Below are 27,213 nucleotides of genomic sequence, written 5' to 3'. Positions count from 1 at the left end.
TCAGTCGGATGCATTTTAACAAATGCCATTGTTGTTTTTCTAGTTGATTTTGACGTCTCCAGAAAGGATGTTGTGTTCCTGCTGGATGGCTCAGATGGCACTAGGAATGGATTCCCAGCTATGCTTGACTTTGTACAAAAAGTAGTTGAAAAATTCACCATAGAGGACAGCAGAGACCGTGTTTCAGTGGTGCAGTACAGTAGGGAGCCTGAGGTCCATTTCTACCTGAATAGCTACTCAGCAAAGGCAGACGTCCTCGACGGTGTCAGAACTCTAAGACACAGAGGCGGGAGACCCCTCAACACTGGGTCAGCTCTCCAGTATGTGAGAGACAATGTCTTCACTGCCTCTGCTGGCAGTAGACGTCAACAAGGTGTCCCTCAGATTCTCATCCTGCTCAGTGGATCAAGGTCAAATGATAACATCGATATTCCTGCCTCTGCTCTGAAAGAAAGTGGGGTCTTGATCCTTGGTGTTGGCACCAGGAATTCGAGCAGAGAAATTCAGAGAATTGTCAGTGATCCTTCCTTTGCTCACTCTACTTCTGAGCTGTCTGACCTTGCCAGTGTCCAGCAGCAGTTTATCACCTCTCTCGGAAGTACGGTTTTATATGTAATGCCAGCGACACCTACAGTCATAGGTAAGACAGATTCTCACAAATATTTTCAAATTGCTCACTTAACCATGGTAGGGAAGCATGGAATAATGTGCACATGCTGTATTTCTTTGAAAGTCTGTCAGGTGATCTTACATATGATTGTACAGAGAAAAAGGTCATACAAGATTAAGCGTAAGGCTTGTGTGAGGGTTTCATACTACATCGCTCCGCCTCCAGCATTGGAAACCATTTATTCGAATTTTTAGCTGCGTCTAGCCTAGGCTTGGTATCTGTGATTGTCCCTCAGAGACTTGCTAAAACGTGAGACTACATTCGTGCTTTCATACGAGCCTTAGTCATCATGCATGCTCCCCTATCCGTGATTAGCCCGTTGTCCTATAGCAAAAAATTTGAACAAAAATGTATTCCACAAGACTGGTTGGGCATGGTGGAGGAGAGTAGACGCTGATCTTCTTTAGTTCATGAACTCAAAGCCAAAAGTGTCTACTTTTGAAAACAGGCAGCGAAGACTGATATGACTGTTTTCTATTTTACTGCCTATAGCTGACCGAAGAATGGGCAGGAGGGATGTAGTATTCCTTTTGGATGGTTCGGATGGCACTAGGAACTCTTTCCCAGCCATGCGTGACTTTGTTCAAAAAATGGTGGAGAGATTGAATGTGTCAGAGGGGAGAGACCGTGTGTCTGTAGTTCAGTTCAGCAGAGATCCAGAGGCCCACTTCTATCTTAACACATACGTAACCAAGGAGAGTGTTCTCAGTACTATCAGAGATCTACGGCACAAAGGAGGGAGACCCCTCAACACGGGAGCAGCTCTCCAGTATGTGAGGGACAATGTCTTCACCGCGTCTTCTGGAAGCAGGCGTCTAGAGGGTGTGCCTCAGTTACTGATTTTGTTGAGTGCTGGAAGGTCGTTTGATAACGTGGACACACCAGCCTCTTCCCTGAAAGAGCTTGGAGTCTTTACCTATGCTGTAGGATCAAGAGGCTCTGATAGTAGAGAACTACAGAGGATCTCATATGATCCTAGTTCCACACTCTCTGTGACCGACTTCTCTTACCTCCCCAATGTACAAGAGCAACTTCTCTCCAGCATTAGCACCGTACTCTCCCAGGCTACGACTGTTCCTCCAACTGTTATAGGTAAGACAAATAGAAAGCATCGACCAATTTCAGGCAGTCACTTATGGGCTAAATTTTCCTCAGAGTTGTCCCAAATTCTTCCTGTTGTACTTAGCAGTAAAGATATGAACATGTATGTTGCAAGAGCAAGTTTCAGAAATTCAGCAACAGTCAGGTTTGTTTGACCAATGCAGCTTGTTTACAATGCGTTTGCCTTTTTCAACCTCAACCTCTATAGTTGAGCCAACTGCACAAAGGAGAGATGTTGTTTTCCTGCTGGATGGGTCAGATGGCACTCGCAGTGGGTTCCCTGCAATGAAGGATTTTGTCCTAAGAGTTGTGGGCAAGATGAATGTAGCTGAGGACAAAGACCGTGTTTCTCTAGTCCAGTTCAGCAGAGATCCTGAGACTCATTTCTACCTGAACACGTACACAACAATGGATGAGGTTCTTGACACAGTTAGACCTCTGAGGCACAAAGGAGGAAGACCACTGAACACAGGAGCGGCTCTCCAGTACGTCAGAGACAATGTCTTCACTGCCTCCTCTGGCAGCAGACGACTGGAGGGCGTGCCACAGATACTGATCCTGCTGAGTGGAGGAAGGTCGTTTGACAGTGTTGATGTCCCAGCCTCTGCTCTGAAGGATCTGGGAGTCTTGATCTTCACAGTAGGCTCAAGGGGCTCTGACAGCAGAGAACTGCAGAGGGTTTCAGAGGGCCCTAGTTATGCTCTGTCTGTGCCAGACTTCACTGAGCTCCCAAATGTCCAAGAACAGCTTCTGACCTCTCTTAAGGCTGTTGCTGTTCCTGTCCCTCCAGCATCACCAACTCCCACGGGTATGCCTGTGTGAAAGAATGATATTAACACACAACTAACATCACTATATATATAATGGGTCCTCTCTTTCTTTGGTTTAATGTTTAGACATTCTCATGCAGTAATGCATCAGTGCTATTCAGATGCTTTATGCAGTTCATACCGCATCAATTCAAACATACCTTAAAATCGGCAATGAAATTCTCTGTGTAGCGGTTAGCCTTCAGTCGGATGCATTTTAACAAATGCCATTGTTGTTTTTCTAGTTGATTTTGACGTCTCCAGAAAGGATGTTGTGTTCCTGCTGGATGGCTCAGATGGCACTAGGAATGGATTCCCAGCTATGCTTGACTTTGTACAAAAAGTAGTTGAAAAATTCACCATAGAGGACAGCAGAGACCGTGTTTCAGTGGTGCAGTACAGTAGGGAGCCTGAGGTCCATTTCTACCTGAATAGCTACTCAGCAAAGGCAGACGTCCTCGACGGTGTCAGAACTCTAAGGCACAGAGGCGGGAGACCCCTCAACACTGGGTCAGCTCTCCAGTATGTGAGAGACAATGTCTTCACTGCCTCTGCTGGCAGTAGACGTCAACAAGGTGTCCCTCAGATTCTCATCCTGCTCAGTGGATCAAGGTCAAATGATAACATCGATATTCCTGCCTCTGCTCTGAAAGAAAGTGGGGTCTTGATCCTTGGTGTTGGCACCAGGAATTCGAGCAGAGAAATTCAGAGAATTGTCAGTGATCCTTCCTTTGCTCACTCTACTTCTGAGCTGTCTGACCTTGCCAGTGTCCAGCAGCAGTTTATCACCTCTCTCGGAAGTACGGTTTTATATGTAATGCCAGCGACACCTACAGTCATAGGTAAGACAGATTCTCACAAATATTTTCAAATTGCTCACTTAACCATGGTAGGGAAGCACGGAATAATGTGCACATGCTGTATTTCTTTGAAAGTCTGTCAGGTGATCTTACATATGATTGTACAGAGAAAAAGGTCATACAAGATTAAGCGTAAGGCTTGTGTGAGGGTTTCATACTACATCGCTCCGCCTCCAGCATTGGAAACCATTTATTCGAATTTTTAGCTGCGTCTAGCCTAGGCTTGGTATCTGTGATTGTCCCTCAGAGACTTGCTAAAACGTAAGACTACATTCGTGCTTTCATACGAGCCTTAGTCATCATGCATGCTCCCCTATCCGTGATTAGCCCGTTGTCCTATAGCAAAAAATTTGAACAAAAATGTATTCCACAAGACTGGTTGGGCATGGTGGAGGAGAGTAGACGCTGATCTTCTTTAGTTCATGAACTCAAAGCCAAAAGTGTCTACTTTTGAAAACAGGCAGCGAAGACTGATATGACTGTTTTCTATTTTACTGCCTATAGCTGACCGAAGAATGGGCAGGAGGGATGTAGTATTCCTTTTGGATGGTTCGGATGGCACTAGGAACTCTTTCCCAGCCATGCGTGACTTTGTTCAAAAAATGGTGGAGAGATTGAATGTGTCAGAGGGGAGAGACCGTGTGTCTGTAGTTCAGTTCAGCAGAGATCCAGAGGCCCACTTCTATCTTAACACATACGTAACCAAGGAGAGTGTTCTCAGTACTATCAGAGATCTACGGCACAAAGGAGGGAGACCCCTCAACACGGGAGCAGCTCTCCAGTATGTGAGGGACAATGTCTTCACCGCGTCTTCTGGAAGCAGGCGTCTAGAGGGTGTGCCTCAGTTACTGATTTTGTTGAGTGCTGGAAGGTCGTTTGATAACGTGGACACACCAGCCTCTTCCCTGAAAGAGCTTGGAGTCTTTACCTATGCTGTAGGATCAAGAGGCTCTGATAGTAGAGAACTACAGAGGATCTCATATGATCCTAGTTCCACACTCTCTGTGACCGACTTCTCTTACCTCCCCAATGTACAAGAGCAACTTCTCTCCAGCATTAGCACCGTACTCTCCCAGGCTACGACTGTTCCTCCAACTGTTATAGGTAAGACAAATAGAAAGCATCGACCAATTTCAGGCAGTCACTTATGGGCTAAATTTTCCTCAGAGTTGTCCCAAATTCTTCCTGTTGTACTTAGCAGTAAAGATATGAACATGTATGTTGCAAGAGCAAGTTTCAGAAATTCAGCAACAGTCAGGTTTGTTTGACCAATGCAGCTTGTTTACAATGCGTTTGCCTTTTTCAACCTCAACCTCTATAGTTGAGCCAACTGCACAAAGGAGAGATGTTGTTTTCCTGCTGGATGGGTCAGATGGCACTCGCAGTGGGTTCCCTGCAATGAAGGATTTTGTCCTAAGAGTTGTGGGCAAGATGAATGTAGCTGAGGACAAAGACCGTGTTTCTCTAGTCCAGTTCAGCAGAGATCCTGAGACTCATTTCTACCTGAACACGTACACAACAATGGATGAGGTTCTTGACACAGTTAGACCTCTGAGGCACAAAGGAGGAAGACCACTGAACACGGGAGCGGCTCTCCAGTACGTCAGAGACAATGTCTTCACTGCCTCCTCTGGCAGCAGACGACTGGAGGGCGTGCCACAGATACTGATCCTGCTGAGTGGAGGAAGGTCGTTTGACAGTGTTGATGTCCCAGCCTCTGCTCTGAAGGATCTGGGAGTCTTGATCTTCACAGTAGGCTCAAGGGGCTCTGACAGCAGAGAACTGCAGAGGGTTTCAGAGGGCCCTAGTTATGCTCTGTCTGTGCCAGACTTCACTGAGCTCCCAAATGTCCAAGAACAGCTTCTGACCTCTCTTAAGGCTGTTGCTGTTCCTGTCCCTCCAGCATCACCAACTCCCACGGGTATGCCTGTGTGAAAGAATGATATTAACACACAACTAACATCACTATATATATAATGGGTCCTCTCTTTCTTTGGTTTAATGTTTAGACATTCTCATGCAGTAATGCATCAGTGCTATTCAGATGCTTTATGCAGTTCATACCGCATCAATTCAAACATACCTTAAAATCGGCAATGAAATTCTCTGTGTAGCGGTTAGCCTTCAGTCGGATGCATTTTAACAAATGCCATTGTTGTTTTTCTAGTTGATTTTGACGTCTCCAGAAAGGATGTTGTGTTCCTGCTGGATGGCTCAGATGGCACTAGGAATGGATTCCCAGCTATGCTTGACTTTGTACAAAAAGTAGTTGAAAAATTCACCATAGAGGACAGCAGAGACCGTGTTTCAGTGGTGCAGTACAGTAGGGAGCCTGAGGTCCATTTCTACCTGAATAGCTACTCAGCAAAGGCAGACGTCCTCGACGGTGTCAGAACTCTAAGGCACAGAGGCGGGAGACCCCTCAACACTGGGTCAGCTCTCCAGTATGTGAGAGACAATGTCTTCACTGCCTCTGCTGGCAGTAGACGTCAACAAGGTGTCCCTCAGATTCTCATCCTGCTCAGTGGATCAAGGTCAAATGATAACATCGATATTCCTGCCTCTGCTCTGAAAGAAAGTGGGGTCTTGATCCTTGGTGTTGGCACCAGGAATTCGAGCAGAGAAATTCAGAGAATTGTCAGTGATCCTTCCTTTGCTCACTCTACTTCTGAGCTGTCTGACCTTGCCAGTGTCCAGCAGCAGTTTATCACCTCTCTCGGAAGTACGGTTTTATATGTAATGCCAGCGACACCTACAGTCATAGGTAAGACAGATTCTCACAAATATTTTCAAATTGCTCACTTAACCATGGTAGGGAAGCACGGAATAATGTGCACATGCTGTATTTCTTTGAAAGTCTGTCAGGTGATCTTACATATGATTGTACAGAGAAAAAGGTCATACAAGATTAAGCGTAAGGCTTGTGTGAGGGTTTCATACTACATCGCTCCGCCTCCAGCATTGGAAACCATTTATTCGAATTTTTAGCTGCGTCTAGCCTAGGCTTGGTATCTGTGATTGTCCCTCAGAGACTTGCTAAAACGTAAGACTACATTCGTGCTTTCATACGAGCCTTAGTCATCATGCATGCTCCCCTATCCGTGATTAGCCCGTTGTCCTATAGCAAAAAATTTGAACAAAAATGTATTCCACAAGACTGGTTGGGCATGGTGGAGGAGAGTAGACGCTGATCTTCTTTAGTTCATGAACTCAAAGCCAAAAGTGTCTACTTTTGAAAACAGGCAGCGAAGACTGATATGACTGTTTTCTATTTTACTGCCTATAGCTGACCGAAGAATGGGCAGGAGGGATGTAGTATTCCTTTTGGATGGTTCGGATGGCACTAGGAACTCTTTCCCAGCCATGCGTGACTTTGTTCAAAAAATGGTGGAGAGATTGAATGTGTCAGAGGGGAGAGACCGTGTGTCTGTAGTTCAGTTCAGCAGAGATCCAGAGGCCCACTTCTATCTTAACACATACGTAACCAAGGAGAGCGTTCTCAGTACTATCAGAGATCTACGGCACAAAGGAGGGAGACCCCTCAACACGGGAGCAGCTCTCCAGTATGTGAGGGACAATGTCTTCACCGCGTCTTCTGGAAGCAGGCGTCTAGAGGGTGTGCCTCAGTTACTGATTTTGTTGAGTGCTGGAAGGTCGTTTGATAACGTGGACACACCAGCCTCTTCCCTGAAAGAGCTTGGAGTCTTTACCTATGCTGTAGGATCAAGAGGCTCTGATAGTAGAGAACTACAGAGGATCTCATATGATCCTAGTTCCACACTCTCTGTGACCGACTTCTCTTACCTCCCCAATGTACAAGAGCAACTTCTCTCCAGCATTAGCACCGTACTCTCCCAGGCTACGACTGTTCCTCCAACTGTTATAGGTAAGACAAATAGAAAGCATCGACCAATTTCAGGCAGTCACTTATGGGCTAAATTTTCCTCAGAGTTGTCCCAAATTCTTCCTGTTGTACTTAGCAGTAAAGATATGAACATGTATGTTGCAAGAGCAAGTTTCAGAAATTCAGCAACAGTCAGGTTTGTTTGACCAATGCAGCTTGTTTACAATGCGTTTGCCTTTTTCAACCTCAACCTCTATAGTTGAGCCAACTGCACAAAGGAGAGATGTTGTTTTCCTGCTGGATGGGTCAGATGGCACTCGCAGTGGGTTCCCTGCAATGAAGGATTTTGTCCTAAGAGTTGTGGGCAAGATGAATGTAGCTGAGGACAAAGACCGTGTTTCTCTAGTCCAGTTCAGCAGAGATCCTGAGACTCATTTCTACCTGAACACGTACACAACAATGGATGAGGTTCTTGACACAGTTAGACCTCTGAGGCACAAAGGAGGAAGACCACTGAACACGGGAGCGGCTCTCCAGTACGTCAGAGACAATGTCTTCACTGCCTCCTCTGGCAGCAGACGACTGGAGGGCGTGCCACAGATACTGATCCTGCTGAGTGGAGGAAGGTCGTTTGACAGTGTTGATGTCCCAGCCTCTGCTCTGAAGGATCTGGGAGTCTTGATCTTCACAGTAGGCTCAAGGGGCTCTGACAGCAGAGAACTGCAGAGGGTTTCAGAGGGCCCTAGTTATGCTCTGTCTGTGCCAGACTTCACTGAGCTCCCAAATGTCCAAGAACAGCTTCTGACCTCTCTTAAGGCTGTTGCTGTTCCTGTCCCTCCAGCATCACCAACTCCCACGGGTATGCCTGTGTGAAAGAATGATATTAACACACAACTAACATCACTATATATATAATGGGTCCTCTCTTTCTTTGGTTTAATGTTTAGACATTCTCATGCAGTAATGCATCAGTGCTATTCAGATGCTTTATGCAGTTCATACCGCATCAATTCAAACATACCTTAAAATCGGCAATGAAATTCTCTGTGTAGCGGTTAGCCTTCAGTCGGATGCATTTTAACAAATGCCATTGTTGTTTTTCTAGTTGATTTTGACGTCTCCAGAAAGGATGTTGTGTTCCTGCTGGATGGCTCAGATGGCACTAGGAATGGATTCCCAGCTATGCTTGACTTTGTACAAAAAGTAGTTGAAAAATTCACCATAGAGGACAGCAGAGACCGTGTTTCAGTGGTGCAGTACAGTAGGGAGCCTGAGGTCCATTTCTACCTGAATAGCTACTCAGCAAAGGCAGACGTCCTCGACGGTGTCAGAACTCTAAGGCACAGAGGCGGGAGACCCCTCAACACTGGGTCAGCTCTCCAGTATGTGAGAGACAATGTCTTCACTGCCTCTGCTGGCAGTAGACGTCAACAAGGTGTCCCTCAGATTCTCATCCTGCTCAGTGGATCAAGGTCAAATGATAACATCGATATTCCTGCCTCTGCTCTGAAAGAAAGTGGGGTCTTGATCCTTGGTGTTGGCACCAGGAATTCGAGCAGAGAAATTCAGAGAATTGTCAGTGATCCTTCCTTTGCTCACTCTACTTCTGAGCTGTCTGACCTTGCCAGTGTCCAGCAGCAGTTTATCACCTCTCTCGGAAGTACGGTTTTATATGTAATGCCAGCGACACCTACAGTCATAGGTAAGACAGATTCTCACAAATATTTTCAAATTGCTCACTTAACCATGGTAGGGAAGCACGGAATAATGTGCACATGCTGTATTTCTTTGAAAGTCTGTCAGGTGATCTTACATATGATTGTACAGAGAAAAAGGTCATACAAGATTAAGCGTAAGGCTTGTGTGAGGGTTTCATACTACATCGCTCCGCCTCCAGCATTGGAAACCATTTATTCGAATTTTTAGCTGCGTCTAGCCTAGGCTTGGTATCTGTGATTGTCCCTCAGAGACTTGCTAAAACGTGAGACTACATTCGTGCTTTCATACGAGCCTTAGTCATCATGCATGCTCCCCTATCCGTGATTAGCCCGTTGTCCTATAGCAAAAAATTTGAACAAAAATGTATTCCACAAGACTGGTTGGGCATGGTGGAGGAGAGTAGACGCTGATCTTCTTTAGTTCATGAACTCAAAGCCAAAAGTGTCTACTTTTGAAAACAGGCAGCGAAGACTGATATGACTGTTTTCTATTTTACTGCCTATAGCTGACCGAAGAATGGGCAGGAGGGATGTAGTATTCCTTTTGGATGGTTCGGATGGCACTAGGAACTCTTTCCCAGCCATGCGTGACTTTGTTCAAAGAATGGTGGAGAGATTGAATGTGTCAGAGGGGAGAGACCGTGTGTCTGTAGTTCAGTTCAGCAGAGATCCAGAGGCCCACTTCTATCTTAACACATACGTAACCAAGGAGAGCGTTCTCAGTACTATCAGAGATCTACGGCACAAAGGAGGGAGACCCCTCAACACGGGAGCAGCTCTCCAGTATGTGAGGGACAATGTCTTCACCGCGTCTTCTGGAAGCAGGCCTCTAGAGGGTGTGCCTCAGTTACTGATTTTGTTGAGTGGTGGAAGGTCGTTTGATAACGTGGACACACCAGCCTCTTCCCTGAAAGAGCTTGGAGTCTTGACCTATGCTGTAGGATCAAGAGGCTCTGATAGTAGAGAACTACAGAGGATCTCATATGATCCTAGTTCCACACTCTCTGTGACCGACTTCTCTTACCTCCCCAATGTACAAGAGCAACTTCTCTCCAGCATTAGCACCGTACTCTCCCAGGCTACGACTGTTCCTCCAACTGTTATAGGTAAGACAAATAGAAAGCATCGACCAATTTCAGGCAGTCACTTATGGGCTAAATTTTCCTCAGAGTTGTCCCAAATTCTTCCTGTTGTACTTAGCAGTAAAGATATGAACATGTATGTTGCAAGAGCAAGTTTCAGAAATTCAGCAACAGTCAGGTTTGTTTGACCAATGCAACTTGTTTACAATGCGTTTGCCTTTTTCAACCTCAACCTCTATAGTTGAGCCAACTGCACAAAGGAGAGATGTTGTTTTCCTGCTGGATGGGTCAGATGGCACTCGCAGTGGGTTCCCTGCAATGAAGGATTTTGTCCTAAGAGTTGTGGGCAAGATGAATGTAGCTGAGGACAAAGACCGTGTTTCTCTAGTCCAGTTCAGCAGAGATCCTGAGACTCATTTCTACCTGAACACGTACACAACAAAGGATGAGGTTCTTGACACAGTTAGACCTCTGAGGCACAAAGGAGGAAGACCACTGAACACGGGAGCGGCTCTCCAGTACGTCAGAGACAATGTCTTCATTGCCCCCTCTGGCAGCAGACGACTGGAGGGCGTGCCACAGATACTGATCCTGCTGAGTGGAGGAAGGTCGTTTGACAGTGTTGATGTCCCAGCCTCTGCTCTGAAGGATCTTGGAGTCTTGATCTTCACAGTAGGCTCAAGGGGCTCTGACAGCAGAGAACTGCAGAGGATTTCAGAGGACCCTAGTTATGCTCTGTCTGTGCCAGACTTCACTGAGCTCCCAAATGTCCAAGAGCAGCTTCTGACCTCTCTTAAGGCTGTTGCTGTTCCTGTCCCTCCAGCATCACCAACTCCCACGGGTATGCCTGTGTGAAAGAATGATATTAACACACAACTAACATCACTATATATATATATAATGGGTCCTCTCTTTCTTTGGTTTAATGTTTAGACATTCTCATGCAGTAATGCATCAGTGCTATTCAGATGCTTTATGCAGTTCATACCGCATCAATTCAAACATACCTTAAAATCGGCAATGAAATTCTCTGTGTAGCGGTTAGCCTTCAGTCGGATGCATTTTAACAAATGCCATTGTTGTTTTTCTAGTTGATTTTGACGTCTCCAGAAAGGATGTTGTGTTCCTGCTGGATGGCTCAGATGGCACTAGGAATGGATTCCCAGCTATGCTTGACTTTGTACAAAAAGTAGTTGAAAAATTCACCATAGAGGACAGCAGAGACCGTGTTTCAGTGGTGCAGTACAGTAGGGAGCCTGAGGTCCATTTCTACCTGAATAGCTACTCAGCAAAGGCAGACGTCCTCGACGGTGTCAGAACTCTAAGGCACAGAGGCGGGAGACCCCTCAACACCGGGTCAGCTCTCCAGTATGTGAGAGACAATGTCTTCACTGCCTCTGCTGGCAGTAGACGTCAACAAGGTGTCCCTCAGATTCTCATCCTGCTCAGTGGATCAAGGTCAAATGATAACATCGATATTCCTGCCTCTGCTCTGAAAGAAAGTGGGGTCTTGATCCTTGGTGTTGGCACCAGGAATTCGAGCAGAGAAATTCAGAGAATTGTCAGTGATCCTTCCTTTGCTCACTCTACTTCTGAGCTGTCTGACCTTGCCAGTGTCCAGCAGCAGTTTATCACCTCTCTCGGAAGTACGGTTTTATATGTAATGCCAGCGACACCTACAGTCATAGGTAAGACAGATTCTCACAAATATTTTCAAATTGCTCACTTAATCATGGTAGGGAAGCACGGAATAATGTGCACATGCTGTATTTCTTTGAAAGTCTGTCAGGTGATCTTACATATGATTGTACAGAGAAAAAGGTCATACAAGATTAAGCGTAAGGCTTGTGTGAGGGTTTCATACTACATCGCTCCGCCTCCAGCATTGGAAACCTTTTATTCAATTTTTTAGCTGCGCCTAGCCTAGGCTTGGTATCTGTGATTGTCTCTCAGAGACTTGCCAAAACGTAAGACTACATTCGTGCTTTCATACAAGCCTTAGCCATCATGCATGCTCCCCTATCCGTGATTAGCCCGTTGTCCTATAGCAAAAAATTTAAACAAAAATGTATTCCACAAGACTGGTTGGGCATGGTGGAGGAGAGTAAACGCTGATCTTCTTTGATTTATGAACTCAAAGCCAAAAGTGTCTACTTTTGAAAACAGGCAGCGAAGACTGATATGACTGTTTTCTATTTTACTGCCTATAGCTGACCGAAGAATGGGCAGGAGGGATGTAGTATTCCTTTTGGATGGTTCGGATGGCACTAGGAACTCTTTCCCAGCCATGCGTGACTTTGTTCAAAGAATGGTGGAGAGATTGAATGTGTCAGAGGGGAGAGACCGTGTGTCTGTAGTTCAGTTCAGCAGAGATCCAGAGGCCCACTTCTATCTTAACACATACGTAACCAAGGAGAGCGTTCTCAGTACTATCAGAGATCTACGGCACAAAGGAGGGAGACCCCTCAACACGGGAGCAGCTCTCCAGTATGTGAGGGACAATGTCTTCACCGCGTCTTCTGGAAGCAGGCGTCTAGAGGGTGTGCCTCAGTTACTGATTTTGTTGAGTGCTGGAAGGTCGTTTGATAACGTGGACACACCAGCCTCTTCCCTGAAAGAGCTTGGAGTCTTGACCTATGCTGTAGGATCAAGAGGCTCTGATAGTAGAGAACTACAGAGGATCTCATATGATCCTAGTTCCACACTCTCTGTGACCGACTTCTCTTACCTCCCCAATGTACAAGAGCAACTTCTCTCCAGCATTAGCACCGTACTCTCCCAGGCTACGACTGTTCCTCCAACTGTTATAGGTAAGACAAATAGAAAGCATCGACCAATTTCAGGCAGTCACTTATGGGCTAAATTTTCCTCAGAGTTGTCCCAAATTCTTCCTGTTGTACTTAGCAGTAAAGATATGAACATGTATGTTGCAAGAGCAAGTTTCAGAAATTCAGCAACAGTCAGGTTTGTTTGACCAATGCAGCTTGTTTACAATGCGTTTGCCTTTTTCAACCTCAACCTCTATAGTTGAGCCAACTGCACAAAGGAGAGATGTTGTTTTCCTGCTGGATGGGTCAGATGGCACTCGCAGTGGGTTCCCTGCAATGAAGGATTTTGTCCTAAGAGTTGTGGGCAAGATGAATGTAGCTGAGGACAAAGACCGTGTTTCTCTAGTCCAGTTCAGCAGAGATCCTGAGACTCATTTCTACCTGAACACGTACACAACAAAGGATGAGGTTCTTGACACAGTTAGACCTCTGAGGCACAAAGGAGGAAGACCACTGAACACGGGAGCGGCTCTCCAGTACGTCAGAGACAATGTCTTCACTGCCTCCTCTGGCAGCAGACGACTGGAGGGCGTGCCACAGATACTGATCCTGCTGAGTGGAGGAAGGTCGTTTGACAGTGTTGATGTCCCAGCCTCTGCTCTGAAGGATCTGGGAGTCTTGATCTTCACAGTAGGCTCAAGGGGCTCTGACAGCAGAGAACTGCAGAGGGTTTCAGAGGGCCCTAGTTATGCTCTGTCTGTGCCAGACTTCACTGAGCTCCCAAATGTCCAAGAGCAGCTTCTGACCTCTCTTAAGGCTGTTGCTGTTCCTGTCCCTCCAGCATCACCAACTCCCACGGGTATGCCTGTGTGAAAGAATGATATTAACACACAACCAACATCACTATATATATAATGGGTCCTCTATTTTTTTGGCTTAATGTTTGGACGTTATTATGCAGTAATACATCAGTGGTATTAAGAAGCTTCATGCTGTTAATTTTTTTAATGAATTACATCAAATATGTGTAGTTTTTAAATTCTGATTGTAGAGTCTTGTAGATAACCTCTACATATGGATTTATGTGCTCTACTCCATTTAGATTCTTCAAACAGACTTATGTAGTCTGGACCAAAACGACTGCTGTAGAAGCCATCCTTTTTTCTTCCCCAGATGTTTTAACGACTGTGTAATGTTTACCTCCAGAATGTGCTGGCATTTAAATTGATTGAAACATTTCCTTCTTATCTACCAATGAATTGTTACTTGCAAGTTTGATCCTCCCCAAGTTTATTAGTCAAGTCAAGTCAAGTCTGATTTATTTGTATAGCGCTTTTTACAACTGTTGTCATCACAAAGCAGCTTTACATAATTAGTAATTAATAAAAGACAGAGGCAAAGAATAAATAACGTAAGACATGATGGATCAAAGACCCCCAGTGAGCAAGCCAATGGCAACAGTGGCAAGGAAAAACTCCCTCAGAGCTGGAGGAAGAAACCTTGAGAGGAACCAAGACTCACAAGGGGGACCCATCCTCCTCTGGTCAGAACTATTTAAACATTAATGATAAAATTACCAAACCAGATACAGCAGATAGTTAATAATGGTGATATTAATAGTGGCAGATAGTTACGAGTCCATTTAGGTTTTAACATGGTCATTAAACAGGTAGCAGTGGTAGGCAGGTGAGCCGCTGGTCTGCTATAGGTGGTGGTGGGCAGGGGGCCTGATGGTTTGACCGGTAGGTGGCAGCAGGTTTGACGCAGGTAGAGGGAACCTCAGCGGGCAATCTTCCAGCAGGTCGGGCTGGGTGGCCATTTACTCAGAGAAGGTATAAAAAAAAGTTAGTTCTGAGAGAGATTTTATGGAGGGCAGAGAATGTTAGGCAGTATCAGAATGTGACGAGTCCGGCAGGTCTGACTACAACAGCCTAATTAAAAGGAGAGAGCCAGAGGGTAACACAGACACGGGAGCACCATGAAAATTCTAGCATCTATCTGCTCCACCGTCAACAAACCTGAGTGATTGCGTGTAAGCAGCGAGATGATAGCTCCAGCATCTCAGTGTACTACAATTCCCTGGGTCCGCGAACCCCTGGACCTGCAACCTTTATCTAAGAAACATTAATTACCAAAAACTAAACTACTGTACATTTCAGAAAAACAGTGTACCAGTCTTTTACATGTCTTTTGCTTTTAAAGATGGGTTTGTAAGGTTAGTCTTGGTACTGTGAACGCTAAAGGAAATCGAATAACCATTTTAACTTTTTCCAAAGTTATTCCAAAGTTCACTATTTTAATGGTCTCACTTATAGAATAGAATATTTGAGACAGGTTAGTAACACCTTATTTAATTGTTTTGTACTTTGTACATCTGGTTTGATGCTAACTGAATTTGATGGGCTTGTAGTATTGCTTTCTCAATGACAGTATATGTAAATCAAATCTAATAACATCCAGGTAATTTCCAAGCCCTGCAAGAGTTAATTACTAGAATTTGAGGAATTATTTACTAGTTTAATCATTCTAATTTCATCGGTGAAAAATATGCAAATTGTCATGAGTGGCTAGGTCAGACAGTGAGGGTGAACACTCACAGGGGATGGACCAAAGCGAGAACGCTTTGTTAAGCAACGAAACAGGGGTAAACAAGAAAAACATACAGGGAATAATGAATAACCAAAACAAACATGTGACAAATTAACTTGGGCAAAACAAAGGTGCACACCTTAGGCTGGCGAGACACAAGGGCAGAATGATAACACTAACCAAAACCTACAGGCAGTGCCTGGGTAAATTAGAGAAAGCAAAAGGCCGCGATAGTCAGGCGCTTCTGAACGTACTTGGCTCGAGAGCTGAGGGAACAGCTGCCGAACCCAAAAGACAGAACCCACTTACCCGCTCGCTACCATGAGTACCTTAAATACGTACAGCTTGTTACCTGAGCTCAAGACCGTGACTATGCTTCATGAGTGAAGCTAAGTGAGTTAAGCTCACTCTCGTGAATCAGCCCCCAATGGTTCTTACGGTTCAGTCTGTTCCTTGGGTTCACAGGATTCAATAAGCTCATAGAGTTCGCTTCTATTCCTTGAGGCTGTCGATGAGCCCAACAGATTCCATGAGGCCACTTCTATTCAGTAAATCCATCGATGAGTCTGACTGATTCCACGAGTCCAACCGATCCACTTCTATTAACTGAGTCCGTCGATGAGTCTAAAAGGTTCAATTCTCGGCAACCGACAGCTAGCGCTAGCCCTCCTTAAATATACCAGCCACAGGTACATTCTCACTATTACTAAAATTAGATTCAAATTCAAGTTGACCAGAATTACCATACCATTATTAACACTTTGGTGGACTAGCATGACCAGCTTGTGGTGCAGTGGTGGCTCAGCGGTTAGAGCTCCGGGCTGTCGATAACAGGGTTGTGGGTTCGATTCCCGGGCTCGGCAAGCTGCCACTGTTGGGCCCTTGAGCAAGGCCCTTTACCCTCTTTGCTCCCTGGGCGCTGGAGTTGGCTGCCCACCGCTCTGGGTGTGTGTGTGTACTCACTGCCCCTAACACATGTGTGTGTGTGAGTGTGTGTTCACTACCAGATGGGTTAAATGCGGAGGACACATTTCGCTGTACACTGTACAGTGACAAATACGTGCACCTTTAATAACCAGTTGGTACATCAAACTTGATTAAAAACGTATGCTACGCTAGAATTTGCTGATATGTATTGAATCCATTCTTCCCTCTGCCATTTGAATGGCCTCCGTGCTGCCAACACTTGCCTGTCCTCCTGGCAATTTGGATTTGGACTTACAACCCGACATGCCTTCTCTCTTTTCTGCTGCCGCCCTGCTCGGATCTGTCTCCTCGCTTGACATCTGTTGCTTTCTCCCCACATTGGCTTCTGCTCACTTCGTGGTTTGTCTTCATGCAAGGTATATTTTTCCAAGTCAAGTTGCCACAGCTGCCTGCATCGGGCTGTCCGATCACTGCACGTCGTCGACTTGCGCAACTCGTTAGCATTCCACCGTGACCCTCACCTGCATCTCTGGCTAACCCCCATTCATGCATCAGGATTCTCTCCTGCATCCTGGCTTCTACTCTGTCAGATTGAATTCAGGTGTAAACACTTATCCTGCCTTGCTGGTGTTCAATGCGCCACCTCCCATTGTCCCTTCAGTTCTATTTTACTCGATTCTTTGACTCCACTAAGCTCACCTTAACTCCACTTTACTCACCGAAAGTCAACTGTTCACAGCTCAGTTCTCCCCAACTCAGCTCAGCTCAGCTTTACAATCCCAAAGTAGCTTTCTACAATCCAGTGCCAACCAAAAGAGGATGGGTTCTTCTCAAGGTTTCGAGGGGTCCAGACCCGGATTCCTATTATTCATTAGCCACACAGTGTGATTTTGAATCCAACCACCATCTTATCTATTGACTTCCTATACCTCAACTGCAAATCCTTTTTAATTTGAGCTATCCATCACATTGCTTTCCAACTCTATTCCAAATGTATATCATCATAATATACCTCTCCATCTCTAAGTTGTACTCCTGGACCACACAGACTCAAACTTGCATGTCAGTCTCCCATCTTAGTATCTACCGATCTAATTGTTTTCAGTCTGCCCTATGTATCATGGATGTTAGGATTACAGTCCAACTATGACATGTAGAAGTTTAGACACACTCTACATACTGTCTACTTAATCTAAGGCCTTGAAACAGTTTTTGGAGACTTTCTTTCTAAGCAGAAGCCACCCCAAGTTTTCTTTCTTGTCTCCACCCAAATCATATGCTTATGACATGATCTAAACTAGCAAATCTTGTTTAAAATATTGGAAAGAATGATTCGTCTTCAACTTTATGCCATTTGGCTGTCATTTTATTTAACACTCACTTAACTATTCACATTTTTAACCAGAAGAGCCTAAACTTTTGCATGCCACAGTATCTCAAAAAGACCACTTCTGAAGCAAATGCTTTTGCCACAGTGTCTTCTCTCTCCTGATTATGAGCATGTAGACTGACTTTGGATAAAGATGTGTGAATGATATTTTAAATGTTAACACAGGTTAACATTTAACTTCCTGTTTAAGGGATTTCCCTAAAACTTTTATTTTTATTATCTTTGGTCCCAAAAATAATGCAGGACTGCTGCTGTTTCTCCATGTTGGTTTATCTATTTTTCTGTCTAAACACCCTGTAAAAAACAGCATCAGCTTTTAAGATTTTATCTGTGATATGACATGTTAATGAAGGATGTCAGGTCATGTAGGATGTCAGGATGTCATTTCTCAGCATGTATAATGTGTTTTCATGTTTGAGATTCCTGTGTGTTGGTGTGGTTTGCTCTTTCCATCACCACTAAGGTTGCTTAGTTATTACTATTAGGATTTTAGAATCATAGTTATAGTTAAAAACATGATTACTAAGTTTGTTAGAGATGCTTTTGGAGATGCTACAAAGGGGATGACAAACTAATTGACCACCAATCAAACATGAGTTCATGCCAACCTTGGTTCATTGGTGGTTCAAGTTCATCTACGAAATGCCCAAATAAAATAATGTCACTTTTTGCCATGTGATATTTGCATTTTGTGTGCAAAGTGTGGTTTTAATGTACTCTTGCTAGTTATCACCCGCTTTCATAGTCTCATGTATAATGATTGCATCTAATATAATATTATATCTGCACCTGTAACAGGTGTATCCCAATTTCTACTTCAGTTTTTTGTCATATTGAGTCCCCATCCAGTAGCTAGGACTCCCCCTATCACATATTTTACCAGAGCTGGGAGAGCTAGCATGTGCCACCAAGTCACATGAACCAACCCAGCACCAAACCAACCCATCTTTTCAGTTAACACAAGTAATGCAACATCACTGAGCAGTCACACTAGGAGGAGAGCTAAATTAAATTAAATATATAATTTAAATTCATTCTTTTTTCATGCAGCACAATCCCAGGGTCCCAAGAAAGATGTTGTCTTCGTGATTGATGGTTCCGAAGGTGTTGGAAGAGAATTCCCCATCATCCAGGAGTTTGTTCGCAGAGTGGTGGAGAACTTAAATGTTGGCGAAAACAAGATCCGTGTTGGTATAGTACAGTATGCCGACACTGCACGTCCAGATATATACCTCAACTCCCACAAGACCAAAGAGGGTGTTCTGAATGCCATCAAAGAAATCAGACAACAAGGAGGTAGACAACGCAACCTTGGAGGGGCTCTAAATTTTGTAATTCGTGAAGTACTGGATTCAGGTCGGGGTGGCAGGAAGCAGGAGGGTGTCCCACAGTTCCTGGTAGTAATCTCAGGAGGAAGAGCAACAGACAGTGTTAAAACACAAGCAGATACTCTGAAAAAGTCAGGAATTGTGCCTTTCAGTATTGGAACGAGGGATGTTGACCCCCAAGAGCTGCAAGTCATCTCATATGTTCCCAACTTTGCCTACACTGTGGATGATTTTCCTGGCCTTTACACTGTAGGGGACAACCTTATCACCACCCTAACTGAGTTATCTAATGAAGAACTGGCCAGATTACAACCTGTTTATCCCAGTGTACCAGGTAATTATGTAATTATAGTTCACCAGATTTTCCTCTTACATACATTTATTTTTTATCTTTCTATGTAGTCTTAATATATTTATTCAACAAACATTAATATAAATGTTTACTCAGATGTATTTTCTGTGTTTTTATTTTGTTTAATATAGTTTCCTTTAATGGGTGTTTGTTTATTCTTTATGTCAAATCACAGTAACACCTGCAATATCAACTGGAGAAAAGAAAGATGTAGTCTTCCTCATTGACGGAACAACTGCGATGCGCAGTGAATTCCCAGCTATCCGAGATATGATTCAAAGGGTTGTGGAAAAGTTAGATGTTGGCTTAGACAAGGTGAGAGTTTCAGTGGTACAGTACAGTGAAGACCCCAAGTTAGAGTTTCTTCTAAATGAGCACTCCACCAAGGATGAAGTTCGCCAGGCAGTGCGAAGAATCAGAAGTAAAGGTGGAAGAGTACTGAATACTGGCCAAGCACTGAACTGGGTCTCGAAAAACATCTACCAGAGATCAGCTGGTAGTCGTATTGAAGAGCGTGTGCCCCAGTTTCTCATCTTAGTGACTGGAGGAAAGTCGAACGATGATGTTTCTGACCCTGCCAATCAACTGAAGTTAAATTTTGTGGCTCCTTTGGCAGTTGGATCAAGTAATGCTGATTCAGAGGAGCTGAAACTGATTTCTTTGAGTCCAGAACAGACACACATAATCAGAGACTTCCAGCAGCTACCAACAGTAGAGCAGCAGCTTCTGGCTACAGTTAATACCATGAACACTGAAGAAATCATCAGACGTGTGCAAGCTGTGGATATAGGTACACCAGTGGCTTTAATTACCTCTGTTTTTTTTTATTAATATATGTATGTGTTTATGTATATTTAATATTATTTTTTTATTTAAGTCATTATTTCAATGTATTGGCCAAAGTTGGAAAAAGCTACAAAATAACTCCATAATGATGCCAGTTAGTTCGCATTTAACTGTATTTTTACTCTTTTCAGGCCTCAATCTAGGGAAAAAAGACATTATCTTTCTTATTGATGGATCTGAAAATGTTGGACCAAGTGGAATTGCACACATCCGTGACTTCATCATGAAAATTGTCCAACAGCTCAATGTGCAGCCTGATCAAGTGCGTGTGGCTGTGGTACAGTATGCAGAGAAACCTAAAACTGAGTTTTCACTCCTCACCCATGACAACAAACAGGCAGTCCTTTCAGCTGTCAAGAGACTGCGTCAGATGGGTGGACGAGGTGGAAATCTGGCTGATGCTATTGAGTATGTGATCAGGAATGAGTTGAAGGAATCTGCAGGGGCACGGAGTACAGAGGCCTCTCAGCATTTGGTGGTGCTTACAGGTGGAAGGTCCACCTCTGATGTCTCTGTCTATGGTCCACTCCTTAAACGCTCTCAGGTGAACTGTATAGGAATTGGTGCTGGGGCAGCAGATCAAAGACAACTGAGACAGATTGCAACTACACCAGAGGATGTTATACAAGTACCCACCTTCCCAGCACTTCCAACCATTCAGGAAAAGTTTATTGCCAGACTCAATGGAACAATTACAGTGGAACCTCCGATCACTGTGGAGACCAGTAAGTGAAACTATGTTGTCCAACACTTGATCACAAACTATTAAAAAACTATGTTTTTTAACCAATGTTAAAATAATAAATAATAATATGTTAATAAGCAAACATATACATTTAATGCTTGTGCATTTTTTTCAAACAAATCAACAAAAGTGCTTACTGATCCAAATTGTGCACTAAATGAGCTAAAACGTTCACTGGGAAAATACCCCGGTACAGTCAACAATAAAAAAGAAGCCTAATGCATGTTTTATAAACTACTAAGAAAATGCTAGCACACAGGAAGTGGTGTTTCTGCACAATGAGTATGTTCGGTGTGGACATGCATGGACTGTAATTGCTTAATTCAATTCAACTGGAAAAACTGAATTGAACTGTAACTCCTTTGGTGAAAGATTTAAACAAAAAAGGACACAGCCAAAGTTTTTAATGGATAACTGGCTAGATGCTTAGTCTTAAAGACTTAGGATCATGCATGCAACACATTTAATATTCATTATTAATTTGAGTGTTTTCTTACACCTCTTTTTATAGCTACCGGTCCAAAAGCTAAGGTTGCTGACATTGTCTTTTTGGTTGATGGCTCAATAAACCTTGGCAAAGACAATTTCAAAGAAGTTATGGACTTCATCATTAACCTTATCGACCTCTTCTTCACCGAAAGAGACAATCTTCGAATTGGCCTGGCACACTATGCCTCAGATGTGACTGATGTGTTCTATCTTAATACGCATAACAACAAGGACGACATCATTAATGCCATTAGCCGAGCAGAGTACAAAGGTGGTCGGAGGATTAACACTGGTAATGCCATTAGGCACATTCAGCAAACACACTTTGTGAAGGAGAAAGGTAGTCGGAAGGATGAAGGCGTCCCTCAGATCCTAATGATAGTCACTGGTGGACGTTCTCAAGATGATGGTAAATCAGCAGCACTTGCCCTTAAATCTACTGGTGTGCGCATTTATGCAATTGGTGTTGGCGATATTGAGGATGAACTAAATGATTTGGGCAGCGAGGCAACAACAGTAGCCCGGGCCAGCACCTTCCAAGAGCTCTCAGAATTGAATGAGCAAATTTTGGAAACACTTGACGATGAAATCATGGGAATAAAATTGTGTACTGGAGTGCAGGAGAGCACAAAGGGTGAGGCAATTAAAGGATTCATTCACTTCAATTTATTCTTCATTCTAATACTTTTCTTGAATTAATAACTTCTTACTGCTAAAACAGCTACTTAGAAAAAATGTTTTCAACAGCTTGCAACTTGGATGTCCTTGTGGGCTTTGACGTGTCATCCCAGAACATTTTTGTGGCTCAGAGGTCTTTGGAGTCCAAAATGGCTGCCATTCTGCAGAGAATTACCCAGATGCAGGCTGTCAGCTGTTCTTCTGGTCAGGCTCCATCAGTACAAGTAGGTGTATTGGCAATGGATTCAGCCTCTGAGCCTGTTCAGTTGGACTTCACTGATAGCCATTCCCAGCTCATGGAGTCCTTCAGGTCTTTGCGCAACCGTGGACCCTTTGTCCTGAATGGAAAAACCATTAATGAATATACTGCAAGATTCAGAAACCAACCTTCAGATAGAGTCAAGGTACACTTTCCCCCAAACATACTTTTTACTTAAACTACAGTTATGTCACAAAAATTGACATTATATGCTAAATTACATTTTGTATTGTTTTGTTGCAAGTCTATTTATTTAAAAATATTTACATGTATTTTAATAATTTTTTGCTCCTTTAACACACAAAGGTTGTAATCCACCTCACAGATGGATTGGATGCCCAGTATAACATCATGAAAGAGAGAGTTGAGCAGATGCGGACTGCAGGTAAGGAAGGACCTACCATTGAGATATGCTAGAAAATGTTACTATTATGTAAGTGATAGGTCCTGTGCAAATCAACCATTTCTATATATGAGAAAGCATAAAACTAGTAGAAATAAAATTGCATACATTTTTCTTCTAGGAGTCGATGCCTTCATCTTAGTTGCTCTGGAGAGGGTACCCCGGTTTGAGGATGCAGTACTACTGGAATTTGGAAGGGGTTTTAGGTATACACGACCTCTGCGTGTCAACCTAATGGACTTGGACTATGAACTGCTGGAGGAATTGGTATGTTTAAATTGTATGTATTGGCAAAACTATTATGTTCTGACAAGTCAAAAACTCCTCAATCCTTCTAAGTGGTACAAGCCGTCCAAGCGCTGGCCCTTACGAGAATGATGAGAATAGATAACTGATTTGGGAAAGAGTTAACATACCATGCTTTAGTTCAACTTCTTTGGCAGTTTTCCAACATGCCAGGCTTTGTCTAAATGGGTAGGATTTCCAGACTATTTTTTTTCCCTTCTCTTCCCATTAGAAGCTGTTTCTGGCCAAAATTGTGTGTCCAAACATTAACAATAAATGTATTTGTATTACACTTTATGTAATACTGAATTAACTGATGTTGCAAAGTAGCTTTACATAAAAACAAGGAAAAAGGCAAAAGCCCTGTGAACACATTATAACTTGTTCACTATCACAATTATGGTAGCAAACAAGTGTATTAGCTAATGTAACAGAACTGGAAGTTAGCATTCTCTTCTAAGTGTGTTCAGCTGTCAGGTGAACAGTTTGCAATGGTATGGTCACTGACTTCACTATACCAGCTTGTGACATTTTAGGGACATAGCTGATGGGTGGGAATTGGCTAAAACTCTTGAGAAAAGGGTTAAAATAATTTTAAAAAGTCTTCAATTAAACACATTTTTAGATTACAATCCTTCGTTATTTTTTTTTGGTATATCTTAATTTTTCCTGTTATTGTAGGACAACATTGCTGAACGGGAATGCTGCTCTGTGCCTTGCAAGTGCACTGGCCAGAGAGGAGACCGAGGAGCAGTTGGTCTTCCCGGACCAAAGGTCAAAACATTGCTTGCAGTAACACGAGTAACTAAAAAAAAAAAATCATTAGCATTTAACTTAAAGATGAAATGTTAATATTTATTTTTGTATTCTTTCAAAAAGGGATTGCCAGGTGGTCAGGGCTACAGAGGACATCCTGGTGATGAAGGTGGACCGGTGAGTGTTAACATTACAAACATAAAATCTGTGCCGCTCAGAATAATTAATTAGGTATACATTCATAATAACAGTTAATCTATGCAAGTCTGTGTATGTCCAACTTATTTTTCCCCCCTCATATATTACAGGGAGAAAGGGGTCCTCCAGGTGTGAATGGAACTCAAGGTTTCCAAGGGTGCCCAGGACCAAGGGGTGTAAAGGTATGATCATTAAAATAACATTTCAGAGGGACGGCATCTGACCCATTTATTTAACAGCCATAAGTCTCAGCATAAGCAACAAATTCACAATTAAAAAACTTTTTTTCTGTATTTTAGGGTGCACGTGGATACAATGGTGAAAAGGTAAAAACTGTTGTAAAATATTTTTAAATATTAGATAGAATCACATACATACATACAATAAAGACTATGTGCCTTTTCATTCACCTAGGGAGAAATTGGAGAAATTGGTTTAGATGGTATTAATGGAGAGGAGGTAAGTTGTTTTGTTAAAAAAAAAAAAAAAAAAAGCTTTGAAGTAGCAGATTTCCTAATTGCCAGTTGAGTCTTTCTCTAATCAAAACTGGATTTCTCAGGGCACAAGTGGAGTTGCTGGACCACCAGGAGACAGAGGCAACCCTGGGCAAAGGGTAATTTATTTCAGGAGAAGGGAATTCTAACTAATAAATCAATATTTATTTACTACCTGTTCTCACACACACACTTCTCTCATATATGTATGTAGGGTCCTAAAGGTGCCAAAGGCTCATCAGGAGATGTGGGCCAGACTGGTATACGTGGGGATCCAGTAAGTATTTGCGGTATTGCATGGTTTTGCATTAGACTGTTATAATTACCATCTGCTTCAGTTGTTGAAGTTCTTAAAACAAAATAATAAAACAGCAATACAGGGACTAATGAATAACCAAACACAAACGTGAGAACAGAACGTGGGCAACACAAAACGCACACCTGAGGCTGGTGGAAATCTAGGGAGCTAAGCTTGAACAGGGAAAAGGAACAGGGAGGTATAACAAGAACTAAAACTACTGGCCATGCCAGCTGAATACATGGGCTAATACAAACAGCCCTCGTCAGGCGCAACAGAACTTACTCGACGTAAATACGGAGCCGCCGAACCCAAGAAGCGACCCAGAGCAATAGTATTCTCCTAAGAGGTGATAGCCGAGTAGGACCATCACGGACGTCCTCGTGAAGAACTAACTAGACGCTTGACTACGTGAACCAAATGCAGCCGCCAACTCACCAGGTTGGCTCAGAACGGTAAATTCTCTGCAATGCGTAGGTTCGCTTTCGCTCCCTAAATACCGCCGCCTCAGGTAATACAAATCAATGAAACCATAAACACAAATCAAACACACGGGAGGACAACTAATACATGAACTGAAACGAGAAGCTAGGTTGTCAAACAAAGAGTCCGTTAACAGTGATGTGAACCTTGACCTGGAAGTCCATGAACATAGGCATGAATGAAGTGTCAACTTAAAAGTCCTTGAAGCCTGCGGACCGCGGGTCGGGACCGCCCCCAATATTTAAAACATAGATATATATATTCAAAAAGACCAAGGTTTTCATGTCTTCAGCAAAGGTTCAGGTGGCCTAAATTTTTACATAACTGTTTCATTCTTTTAAACTTTTGAAAAAAGTGTCAAGCTCAACTTCTCATGGTTTAGTTAATCATAGGATAAATACATGTTTAGTGTTGATTAATGCTATTAAAGATGTTTGGAACTTAGGAATTACTATTACAGTTTTTTTTTCTTTTACTTATGTTTTAATATAACATATGATACATGAAGTGCTTTAGATGTAATGTGAAAACATGAAAAACTATGAAATTTACTGTTTTGAAGAAAAAAAAGGGATGATCCAATTTTTGTTGTCCATTTGCTGTCATAATATGAAAGACTTAATCGTAATATGTTGTCTGTGTTAAACAGGGCACAACAGGGAAGGACAACAAACAGAGGGGACCAAAGGGAGATCCAGGCGATGCTGGGCCACCAGTATAATCTCTTATTACCTACTCATATTGCTTAGTTTTTTTATATATGCAATGCATGAATGACACCCTAGACAAATACAGCATATACTGTTGACTGTCACCCTAGACAAATACCCTAGACCCTATACTACCCTACACCATAATATTGCATGACTGACATCCTAGACAAATACAGCATATACTGTTAACAGGACGTATGAAAATTAAGGTTTTTGCCTTAAACTGATGAGAAAACATTAAGACTGGCCCTTGTCAAAGTTGTTCAGGTCTTAACAAGTGACCATTTCTCTTGCATCCAACATTCTGACTGCAAGAACCAACTACTGAGTTATTGTATAACATACGTCCCAGACCTTGACATGCAGAATTATTACTGGAAATAATAACAACATTATTGGTCTTAATGTTTTGGCTCATCAGGGTATTTTACAATGGAATTTGACATGCTTATTATCTTTTGCAATGAGACATGGTAACTTTCAAAATATACAAGCATGGTATATGGTATGGACAAACAACCCCGTGAAGCATTTCAGAGAGTGACTTTATACAGTTATTTTAATTTACATATCTTTAACACAACTAGTTCTAAATAAGAATATTGGTTGGAACCTTTTGCAAGTGTAAGTATCTGCTAACAGATATTTTGTTTTTCACAGGGAGAGCCTGGTGAAGATGGAAGGAGAGGAGGTGCAGGAGAACCAGGGAGACGGGTATCTTGTTATCAGCAATAAATTATGCTAATTTAATACTATTTTTTTTTTTTCAAATAATCATGAAGCTCAATCTTATCTCTGAAAATAATAAAATCCTCACAGCAGTGCCTTAAAATCTAGTACAAAACCTTAAACAGTTATTCAAATAAAAGCAGGATTATTATCCCTTAATTTAGAAAGAAGCAATGAATTAGCAGGTATCCCAAAACCTTTGTCCATAGTGTACGTGAAGAGAATGAATGAGTTTATGGTGGTTTCATGTGTCTATGTATACAAAAGTGTAAATGTGAGGTTCAGAGGGACCTGCCTCAAAACTTCTTTGTTCTATTTAAATACTGTATAAATACTGTATACTGTGTAATTACACCAATCACCCATAATATTAAAGCCACATGCCTAATATTGTATAAT

At 42.9% G+C, this 27,213-nt stretch overlaps 2 protein-coding genes and 1 long non-coding RNA gene across 3 annotated transcripts in view; 2 read left to right on the top strand and 1 right to left on the bottom strand.

Annotated features, from left to right (window-relative positions):
* col6a3 (collagen, type VI, alpha 3) overlaps nt 1-27,213 on the top strand; it is a 138,909-nt gene that overhangs the window by 91,192 nt on the left and 20,504 nt on the right. Inside the window, exons 7-22 of the mRNA XM_072686452.1 lie at nt 18,809-19,420; nt 19,614-20,228; nt 20,416-21,009; nt 21,541-22,152; nt 22,266-22,600; nt 22,762-22,840; nt 22,980-23,125; nt 23,825-23,917; nt 24,023-24,076; nt 24,208-24,279; nt 24,397-24,423; nt 24,512-24,556; nt 24,657-24,710; nt 24,806-24,868; nt 26,022-26,087; nt 26,746-26,799. Of these exons, the coding sequence (XP_072542553.1) occupies nt 18,809-19,420; nt 19,614-20,228; nt 20,416-21,009; nt 21,541-22,152; nt 22,266-22,600; nt 22,762-22,840; nt 22,980-23,125; nt 23,825-23,917; nt 24,023-24,076; nt 24,208-24,279; nt 24,397-24,423; nt 24,512-24,556; nt 24,657-24,710; nt 24,806-24,868; nt 26,022-26,087; nt 26,746-26,799 (3,521 nt within the window). The remainder of the gene's footprint in view (nt 1-18,808; nt 19,421-19,613; nt 20,229-20,415; nt 21,010-21,540; nt 22,153-22,265; nt 22,601-22,761; nt 22,841-22,979; nt 23,126-23,824; nt 23,918-24,022; nt 24,077-24,207; nt 24,280-24,396; nt 24,424-24,511; nt 24,557-24,656; nt 24,711-24,805; nt 24,869-26,021; nt 26,088-26,745; nt 26,800-27,213) is intronic.
* On the top strand, nt 12,306-13,725 carry LOC140561115 (collagen alpha-3(VI) chain-like). Its single transcript, XM_072686059.1, has 2 exons — nt 12,306-12,894; nt 13,112-13,725. The coding sequence occupies exons 1-2, from the start codon at nt 12,306-12,308 to the stop codon at nt 13,723-13,725; spliced, it is 1,203 nt and encodes a 400-aa protein (XP_072542160.1).
* LOC140561321 (uncharacterized) lies at nt 22,170-25,531 on the bottom strand. Its single transcript, XR_011980054.1, has 2 exons — nt 25,175-25,531; nt 22,170-22,534 (listed from the first exon to the last, which is right to left on the bottom strand). It is a non-coding gene; the product is annotated as an uncharacterized lncRNA (long non-coding RNA).

This window comes from Salminus brasiliensis, chromosome 8 (genome assembly GCF_030463535.1).
Source record: "Salminus brasiliensis chromosome 8, fSalBra1.hap2, whole genome shotgun sequence".
NCBI lineage: Eukaryota > Metazoa > Chordata > Actinopteri > Characiformes > Bryconidae > Salminus > Salminus brasiliensis.
Note: the sequence above shows the minus strand (reverse complement) of the source record. Positions and strands in the feature narration are given on the sequence as shown.